At 37.8% G+C, this 10272-nt stretch overlaps 1 protein-coding gene across 1 annotated transcript; it reads right to left on the reverse strand.

The window, feature by feature from the left end:
* Window positions 1–6665: 6665 nt before the first annotated feature.
* Window positions 6666–9314, reverse strand: RPS13 (ribosomal protein S13). The gene is made up of 6 exons (XM_081265126.1): window positions 9216–9314; window positions 9022–9070; window positions 8767–8845; window positions 7841–8010; window positions 7256–7356; window positions 6666–6743 (listed from the first exon to the last, which is right to left on the reverse strand). Exons 1-6 carry the CDS (start codon window positions 9236–9238, stop codon window positions 6710–6712), a joined length of 456 nt encoding a protein of 151 aa, XP_081121252.1. The 5' UTR covers window positions 9239–9314; the 3' UTR covers window positions 6666–6709.
* Between the last annotated feature and the right edge of the window lie 958 nt (window positions 9315–10272).

Here is a 10272-nt window from a genome sequence, read left to right on the forward strand (position 1 = left end):
ATATACACAATGAAATATTACTCAGCAATAAAAGAGAATAAAATCATGGCATTTGCAAGTAAATGGATGGAGCTGGAAAATATAATGCTAAGTGAAGTTATCCAATCCCAAAAAACCAAATGCCAAATGTTTTCTCTGATATAAGTAGGCTGATTAATAGTGGGCTTGAGAAGGGGGCATGGGAGGATTAGATGACAAAGGGGTGGGAGGGGGCATGAGGGTAAAAATGATAGTGGAATGAGATGGATATCATTACCCTAAGTACATGTATGAAGACATGTATGGTGTGAATATATCTTATATACAACCAGAGATATGAAAAATTGTGCTCTATATGTGTAATATGAATTGTAATGCATTCTACTGTAATATAACAAATTAGAATAAAAATAAATAAAAAATAAATTACTGTATTAAATTTTAAAAAAGGAGGACTTGAGAATCAACTTGAGGGAGAGGGAGGGAGGGATATGTCGGGGTGGAGGGCAAGAAAGACTCAGGTTTTATGCCTGAGGATGAATTAAGTTGCCATTCACTGAGATGGCGCTATCTAGGCAGCAAAAATCAAGCATACAAAGTTGAGTTTAGAGCATAGGAAGTTCAAGTGTTTATGCAACTGTGGATGTGAAATAGACAGATGCACATCTACGTGTGGAGATCAGGGAAAGTCTGTCTGCACAGTAGGTGTGAATTTGAGTAATCTTAAAGATAGTATTTGAAACCACTGACCAGATGAAGTTAACTATGAGTTGATATAAAGAGTAAACAAGTTCCAAAGATTGGGCCCTTTCTTAGGTAACTTCTGAAGATAAAAGGAAGAGAAAAAAAAAAAAAACAAGAAAGGAAAACATGAGGAGGAAAGAGAGAACTTGACCCTGGAGGCAGAAAGAAGCCTCACTTTGATGGTGGAAGATACCAGAATTCCAAGTCTCAAGAGCAGCTTGTCTAAATTGGAGCTAGAGGATGAAGGGTCCTGGGAGGGATATTACCAAGAAAAAAAGCAAAATAGCAAAATTGTTTGAACACACTGAGATTGAAACTATGGCTCATAGTTTGGGAATAAATTATAAATAGGAACACAAATCACTAAGCAGATGGAAAAAAGATAATTACTAACATTTTATGTAAATATGTATTTACAGAAATGTAAATATAGGATTAACAAATTATATATAAAGCCATATAAATACCAACATAAAATATTGATTTGACCACAAATTATTACATGATTATGAGGATGCCAGGGAAAGGAATATGAGAAAACAAAAGAGTATAAAGTGTTAGAACTATTCTATTTCTAGATATATATATTTCAAAGAATTCAAGATACACAAGCAAGTCTATGCATGCAAATGTTCATAGCAGCACTATTCAAAATACACAAAAGGTAAAAAAAAAAAAAAGACAAAAAAAAAAACAAACAAGAAAACCCCCAAATATTCATCAGCTAATGAATACATAAACAATTTGTGGTATACAGCACATAAAAATAAATAAATAAAATAAAGGCATTATGTCAATCTACAACTAAAAATATATTTTTTAATATCTTTAATTTTTTATGTGGTGCTGAGGATTGAACCCAGTGCCTCACGCATGCCAGGCAAGCGCACTACCACTTGAGCCACATCCCGAGCCCCTAAAAATATTTTTTTTTTTTTAAAGAGAGAGTGAGAGACAGTGAGAGAGAGGGAGAGCGAGAGAATTTTAATATTTATTTTTTACTATTTGGCGGACACAACATCTTTGTTTGTATGTGGTGCTGAGGATTGAACCAGGCCGCACGCATGCCAGACGAGCGCGCTATCGCTTGAGCCACATCCCCAGCCCCTAAAATTATTTCTTAAAAAATAGAATGAAGGGGCTGGGGTTGTGGCTCAGTGGTAGAGCGCTTGCCTCACACGTGCAAGGCCTTGGGTTCGATCCTCAGCACCACATATAAATAAATAAAAATAAAACAAAGATATTATGTACATCTACAACTAAAAACAAAAAATAAAAATAAAAAATTAGAATGAAGAGCCGAGTGTGGTGGCACAAGCCTGTATCCCAGTGACTCAGAGGCTGATGCAGGAGGATTTTGAGTTCAAAGCCTGCCTCAGCAACTTAGCAAGGCCCTGAGCAAATCAGTGAGGCCCTGTCTCTAAATAAAATTTTTAAAAGGGCTGGGAATGTGGCTCAGAGGTTAATCACCTCTGGATTCAATCCCCAGGACCAAAAAAAAAAAAAAAAAAAAAAAGAAAGAACGTGAAGTACTAATACATGTTACATGAAGAATTCTGAAAAACATGCTAAGTGAAAGAACTCAGATACACACACAAAAAAAATTCACATATTATATGATTCTATGTATATGAAATATCCAGAATGGGTAAATTCATAAAATCAGAAAACAGATTTGTAGTTACCAGGGGCCACTGGGAGAAAATGGTAATGGCTTAGTAAATATAGGATTTTGTTTTGGAGTGATGAAATGGTTTGGAACTATATAGAAGCAGTGGTTACACAATATTATGGATGTAACAAGTGCTACTGAACTGTTTAACTGTTTAACATTTTAACTGTTTAAGTTAAAATGGGGAATTTTTCTGGGTGTGGTGGCCCAGGCCTGTAATCCCAGCAATTGAGGAGGCTGAGGAAGGAGGATTACAAATTTGAGACCAGCCTCAGCAACTTAGAAAGGCCCTAGGCAACTCAGCAAGACCCTGTCTCAAAATAAAATGTCAAAAGGGCTGGGGGGACTGGAGTTATGGCTCAGTGGTAGAGTGCTTGCTTGGCACATGTGAGGCATTGGGTTCGAATCTTGGCACCACATAAAAATAAAGATACTGGGGGCTGGGGATGTGGCTCAAGTGGTAGCGCGCTCGCCTGACATGCGTGCGGCCTGGGTTCGATCCTCAGCACCACATACCAACAAAGATGTTGTGTCCGCCGAGAACTAAAAAATAAATATTAAAAATTCTCTCTCTCTCTCCCTTTAAAAAAAAATAAAATAAAGATACTGCTGTCTATCTACAATTAAAAAAAAAAAAAAAAAAAAAAGGAGGGGGAGCTGGGGATATGGCTCAGTGGTTAAGAGTCCCTGGGTTTAATCCCCAGTACCAAAAAAGAAAGAAAAAAGCAGGTAGGATGGGGTGAGGATTTTATATTTTGTGAATTTTATCGTTTTCATTTTGTTTTGTTTTTGTGGTACTGGGGATGAACCCAAGGCCTTGTGTATACAAGGAAAGTACTCAAATCCCCAGACCCTCATGTAAATTAAAAAAAAAAGAGTTTTGTATATTGTATAAAAAAGAACATTCATTAGTGACCTTGCCTGTTCTAAACCTACATATCTTTAATTTTGTAAACTTCTGTATAACGTTTAGACAAAGCTCTTCCAGGCAGTGACACATGACTGTAATCCCAGCGGCTTGGAAGGCTGAGGCCTTAAGTAACTTAGTAAAACCCTGTCTCAAAATAAAAACAAAATAAAAGTGCTGGGGATGTGGCTCAGTGGTGAAGCACCCTGGGTTCAATCTCTGTGACCAAAAACTAAAAATAAAAACATTTAGACAAATCTCAAATCTATTTAGCACTAGATGTACTTATATCTCTATGTATATTTAAAGTATCAAGTATTATAATAATCTAAAGTGTTATTTAACCAGAGTTATAAAGCAATCAAGAATTTAAAACAAACAGGTATTTAAGCTGTAATTTCTTTTTTTTTAAATATTTATTCTTAAGCTTTAGGTGGACACAAGATCTTTACTTTACATTTATGTGGTGCTGAGGATCGAACCTGGTGCCTTATGCATGCTAGGTGAGCACTCTACCACTGAGCCACAACCCCAGCTCCAAGCTGTAATTTCTTAAAGACTTAATTCCCCTAAGTAATAAAACATAACAGATCTAAGAAATTATCTTAATAAGAACAGATAAATATTTCAAGAAAGACATTTTAAAGAGATTAAATAACTTAATTTTGTAGCCAAACTAATCATACACATAAATCTCCTATGATTTAGTTTCCACAAACCTTCTGTAGCTTGGATACTCTACAATTTGTTTACATCTTTAGTTTTGCCATCTCTCTTTTTTTTTTCCATCTTGGGCTTTAGGACAAAAAATTATTTTATTTCAAAAATATTCCCCTTTAAAAAAATGTTCTTTACCAAAATATATCCCCATACCTATAACTGTCTTATACCTTTCTCTTAGTTGACTTTTTTTTAGTTCATTTTGAAATAATACTTATGAAACTTCTGAACATTTTGCCAATTTCTTTTTTTTTCAATAAGATGAAATAGTTGCTTTTAACAGATTTTTTCCAATCAAGACACAGTTTAAATTTTTCGTATTTTTGCACAATTACTTCTGTTAATTATAATTTTAACTGAATAGGCTTGCTTTTAGTGAAGATACAGTAACAAATCTTAAACCATTTTTTCATATACTAACAACTTAGAAACATTTGTTCACAGACCCAAATATATATTCTTAGAGAACATAAGTCAAGATTAATTTATATTTAACAATTAATATTTTAGTATATTAACTTACAAATGAACCACTTTTCTTTTTTTTTCTTTTTTTGAGACAGTCTCGCTAAGTTACTTAGGGCCTCACTAAATTGCTGAGGCTGGGGCTGGGGATGTGGCTCAAGCGGTAGATCACTCGCCTGGCATGCGTGCAGCCCGGGTTCGATCCTCAGCACCACATACAAATAAAGATGTTGTGTCCACCGAAAACTAAAAAATAAATATTAAAAAAAGAAAAAAGAAAGAAACCAACATAGGATACAGGTAGTGTACTGCCCGTGAGCAAGACTGTATACAGTGTTTCCAAGTAGATTATCCAGATGGATGGTCACTAGACTGGTTCAAAATATATTAACTACCATTACCACTACATAAGTATCCAATGTAATCCTCACAATATATTGAGATTTCAGTTCCCAAATCAAACACAACTTTGGCAGGGCTCTTTCTGAAAATTAAGTTTGACTGTTCCCGACTATAATTAAAAGGAATGCATTTACTTCCTTTCCCCTGCATTGCTTTACATCTAGTGTATTATTCATTTTATTTAAAAAGCATTAGAAACCCTATATCATGTAGTCATTTTTAATACTTCCAGCATTTGTTCTTATTGGCCAGAATTATAAATATGCAAATATTTGCTTTCAAACAAAGTGCTCCTCCTGACTAGTTTTTGGTTCATGGTCTTAAGCTTATCAATACCTAAAATGTGTAGGATGTGAAAAATATTTTACTTGCTCAAGAATAAGAGATGCGTGCTGATTGTGCCACTGGAGCTCCATGAGATGTCTTTTTATTATGATAAGTTTATTTCTTAGCTTATGACAGTTAATCAATTTAAAGACATGAACACAAACACTTGGAATTAAACATGTACACCTAATGCTACCAAAAAGGCAGTACACTGATGGATGCTTTCCAAACCTGTTTGTCTTCTTTGTGAACCCTTTAGGGAAAGTGAAATAGTTCTCATACCTAGGCACAATATGATGGATATGTCAACACTACATGAGAACTCACAGGACTTGGAGATCTGTACCTGCAGCTAGCACTATCCAGGCTCTCAATACTAAGTTATGACATTGGTTTCTTGAAAACATGGGGTTTCACCTACTGATCTGAACAATTTTTATTAGTGCTTAGAGTAATGCTGAAGTAAAAGGCTACTAAGTAATGCTAGCAACAAATGCACCTGTAGTCCCTAAATACTTGGATGGGTCACTTTCTTCATGTTCAGTGTCCTTAAATTTGTTGCAGTGACAGACCTAACTAAAAGGTTGAAATCTAAACTTGCTAAACTTTTTATTTAAATTTCAACTGCTGCTGTTAAAAAACAAAACTATTAAATATAATTATTTAAGTGGTAAACTTAGAAAAAAGGTGGTACATACAAATGCAATACTGACTCAGTCTATAACTACTTTTGCTTTTTCTGAATTTTTAATAACATCCAGACATGCCATTTGTCATTCTGTCTCATAATCTCGAGTTTCTGAGATGTACTTCTCCCCAGCCCCACCTAGTACTAAGGATCGAACCCAAAGGCACTCTACCATTAAGCTACATTTCCTAGCCCTTCTTATTTTTTCTTTTTCTTATTTGTACTTTTTAGTTATACATGACAGTATATGCTACTGTGCCCAACTGATATTTGCCTCTTTTAACATCTATGTACATTATTAAGGATTAGGTAAACTAAATACTCTGACCCAAGTACTGTAGCACATACCTGTAACCCAGCTACTGAGAAGACTGACACATAATTATATGTTGGTCAGGCTGGGTAACTTAGCAGGACCCCATTTCACAATAAAAAGGGCTAAGAATATAGCTCAGTGGTTAAAAAAAAAAAATGATCATCAATAAAAAAACAGTCCTTACTTCCTGGTCTCTTTTAGTTCTCCTGTACATATACAGCATCAACCATCAGGTTACAAGCTGCTCAATTAGTTTAAGGAGCCAGTGAAAGAATGAGATACATGGATGCCATCACTCTGCTCCTGTGGAATCATAATACTAAGCTAACAAACTTTCCTATAATAAAGTCAACAACAACAACAAGAAGATCAACACATAATAATCACTGAAACATACTAGTTTCTGGATTTTCTTTTTCTTCAGAGAAAGAAATACAAAACATACTTTTAGTTAAACAATGCTTTTATTGTTTGAGTACATACATAAATTTATGCCACCAGGGCAGAGGCTGTGGATGACTCACTGAAAAGGAAAAAAGGGAAGAGAAAATTAGGATTAATATTGGTCCTCAGTATCCATTCATAGACTCTCACTGCTAATGAGACTATTTCAAAACAGCTAAAATAAACCCAAATAAATGCACCAAACTGAGTTTCAAAATAAGCTCATTGTGCTCAAGCATAATGAATAACATTGCTCACTCAGACATCCAAGGAAGGAATGGCCAACACGAGGAAAAACCTTTCTGGTGGAAACTGCGAATGTTGGATAGCAATCATCATAGTGAGCAATTCATGCAAAAATCAAAACTACATTAAAAACCTGGGAGAAGTGTGAAATGGAATTATTATTCCTATCTCAAAACAAGGGGGGACACAGGACTTACTCATGGTCCAAAGCAAGAAGCCTGTAAACTATGGCCCTCTATTTGTCTTTATAAATATCTACCAACTGAGCTATATTACATCCCCAGCTCTAAGAGCTAGAATCTTTATTATCAGGCTGATTCCAGTTAACGAAGGATAGATACTTACTATTTCCAATTTGGGGGAAGGACCCGCTTGGTCTTATAATACCGAGCCAATCGGTGAATTCGGCTCTCTATCAGAATCAGGCGGAATTTAGCATCCTTATCCTAAAGATAAAATTCAATACAATAAAAACTAGTGCAAATAATTAATTTCACAAGGGAATGTAGAGCTGCCATGCACTTTCTTTAATGAAAAGTTATCCCAATATCCTTGTACTAAAATCACGGCTGGGCCAGGTGTGGTGGTGCATGCCTGTAATCCCAGCAATCTGGGAGGCTGAGGCAGGGGGATTCTAAATTCAAAGCAAACCCCAGCAACTTGGTAAGACCCTATCAAAATAATAAAAAGGACTGAGGACTTGGCTCAGCGGTTAAGCACCAATACCAAAATAAACATTAAAAAAAAGTCCACCAATATTTTTGAGGGAGGGGGAAAAAATCTCTGGTAGATTTTTACTTAAAATTAACTGTAATCCTGCCTAACTTTGTGTCCTAAGTCACCTTAAATAATTCAAATCAGATGCATACTCACCAAAGTAAGTTTGTATAAGCAAGTCTACTTAGTAACAGATTTTATTTACCCTCTTACCTTTCTATTCCTCTCAAGATGCTTTCGAACAGCAACCGCTTTCTTAATTAAATGATAGAGATCCTCAGGAAGATCAGGGGCAAGTCCTTTGGACTTCAGGATTCTCAAGATCTTATTGCCAGTCACAAAACGTACTTGTGCAACACCATGTGAATCCCTCAGTATCACACCTAAAAAGAGAATCACATGATGTAACTTCCAACAAACACCAAATGCTAAATGCACATTAGGATTAGGTTCAGAAGGCAAGTCACCTTCCTATCTCTAAGATGGGGTCTACTTTGATAAATCACAGAAACCAATATGAGAAAGCATCTAAAGATCATGCAGACATCCAAAGGTTTGCCTAATACTAAGGGAAACCTTTCTGGTGGAAACTGCAAAATGTTGAAAGACCATCATCATAGTTGAGTTTGCTGGAATACAGCTGAACACACATATAAATCCATTTGTTTTTACAAACATCATTTCTTTAAAATGTTGTTACTTATGATCACTTAATAGTTGATTAAATGTTCTTTTAGTATGTCATACTTCCACTAGATTATAATCTCTATAAAGTAAGATATTTTGCCTTTTTAGTTTTCTCAGAACCCAACACATAGCAGGAAAATATTTGGCACTTGTAATGAAGTGTGTCAAACACAAGGTGTAGCCAGTTACAAGTTCTTTCTTTATAGATAAGATTTGGAGAGAGTTTTTTAGCTACACCATGCCTCAGCTTCTGCAAGTGTACAATAGAAAAAACTATTAACATTTACTTCAAAATACTGCCATCAGATTTTAACTTGAAAACTCAACAAAAAGTAAAGCCAGAAAACCGGGTAAATTATTTTGAGGGCACTTATGAGGCATATTTGCGCAGGAACCTTTTTCTACAAGTCAAAAAAGGCCATAGAGTATGCATTAGACACGAACACACTCACCGATCTGTGAGGGAGTCAGACCCTTCTTAGCCAGTTTGTAAATCTGCTCCTTCACGTCGTCAGATGTCAACTTCAACCACTATTTATGCAACAAAAAACGGCCTTAGGATGAGAAACGAAGGATGGCGCCGAAGCACGATGGCCCCCTCCACCCTCAAGACTTGTGCACACGTTTCCACACCCCGGAGTCAACTCCCTCGAGGAACGAATTCCACTCTCCTCCCCACCTTCTCCCCAGTCCCCAGTGCTACTTACGGTGGGGACGCTGCGGCGGTAGGGCAGAGCCGACTGGGACAGGCCCTTCCTGGGGAGAGAAGCAGACGGGGTGAGGTGGCGGCCCGTGCCACAGCACCCCAGAACATCATCCCCTCAAACTGCAGCCCACCCTCTCTCCTCTCCCCTATCCCTGCGACCCAATTCCGCAATCCAACTCCAAGCCACGCGCTCACCCGGGAGCATGCATGCGACCCATGATGGCGGCAGTCAAGGATCAAAAAGAGAGCGAGGGTGGAAACGCCGCAGGAAATCACCCCGCACGCAGGAAGTGACCTCATACGTCCCCACTTCCTCGCAGGGAAGCGTGTCTACGCTTCACAGCCACCGGCGGCGGCGTGACTACATATCCCAAAATGCATTTCGGCGTGCGCATGCGTCCGCGTTTGAGACGCAGCCCAGAGACCATCGGAGTATGAGCTGTTTTGCGGCCAGATCGGGAAATTGAGTAAATCAAAGTTCGGTGCTGCCAGCGCCCAACTCGTAAACGTTCAAATACTGGGCAGGAGTGGGGAGAGCTTAGATAGAGCTGCAGGGCTCAGCCATAACAGAGGGTTCATTCCTTCACCAGCGCCCCGTTGCTTCGTCCCTCTTCATTCATTTAAAGGCTGCCCCATCTTTTCTTTCAAGGGCACAATACTGTGAATTGTTATTCACATAACAATACTGTGTTATGAATGCTGGACTGGAATGGTTGGCAGCCGCCGCCCTGTCAAGTTCTTCCACTTCTTTAGATGCTTATCTAGTCTCGGGAGAGACCACTGACAGTAAAGGACCAAACCGAATATTCGAAGGACGAAGGTCCTCAGCAGCGCTTTTTTCCCTACGTCCGCCTGCAGGAAGCGTGGCTGGCGGAGAAGTGGGTTAGGCAAAGCCTTGCTGAGCGGCTTATCCAAGTGAGTGACAGCTTGGCGGGCAGGAATGAAATGATTGCCAGATCCGGGAAGATGAATATGAAAATGAGGCCCTTGAAATTCTTGGGAAAAGCAGCTCTCAGGAAGTTTAGATCTTCCACCACTTAAGAAGTTCTAAGACTGAACCAGTGCTTGTACACAATGCGTTTAAAAAGTGGGCCAATGAAATAGCTTTGTTCAAAATAACAAAACCCAAACCATGATCCTGGAAATGAGGAAGCTTAGTTAAAAACAAATTCCTGTCGACAAGTTTAAAGTGATTAGTGATAGGTTTAAAAATACTCTACGTGATTCTGGGCCCAGTGATGCGCTCTTGGAA

Source organism: Spermophilus citellus (genome assembly GCF_964194105.1).
Source record: "Spermophilus citellus genome assembly, chromosome: 2".
NCBI classification, from domain to species: Eukaryota; Metazoa; Chordata; class Mammalia; order Rodentia; family Sciuridae; genus Spermophilus; species Spermophilus citellus.

Excerpts from the sequence above, each read along its gene's own strand:
- RPS13 (XM_081265126.1), bottom strand. The coding sequence starts at position 9,238 with ATGGGTCGCATGCATGCTCCCGG. Across the intron at positions 8,846-9,021 it reads ACCGCCGCAGCGTCCCCACC|TGGTTGAAGTTGACATCTGA; the intron begins GTAAGTAGCACT and ends TTGCATAAATAG. Across the intron at positions 7,357-7,840 it reads ATCTTGAGAGGAATAGAAAG|GATAAGGATGCTAAATTCCG; the intron begins GTAAGAGGGTAA and ends TTTTATCTTTAG.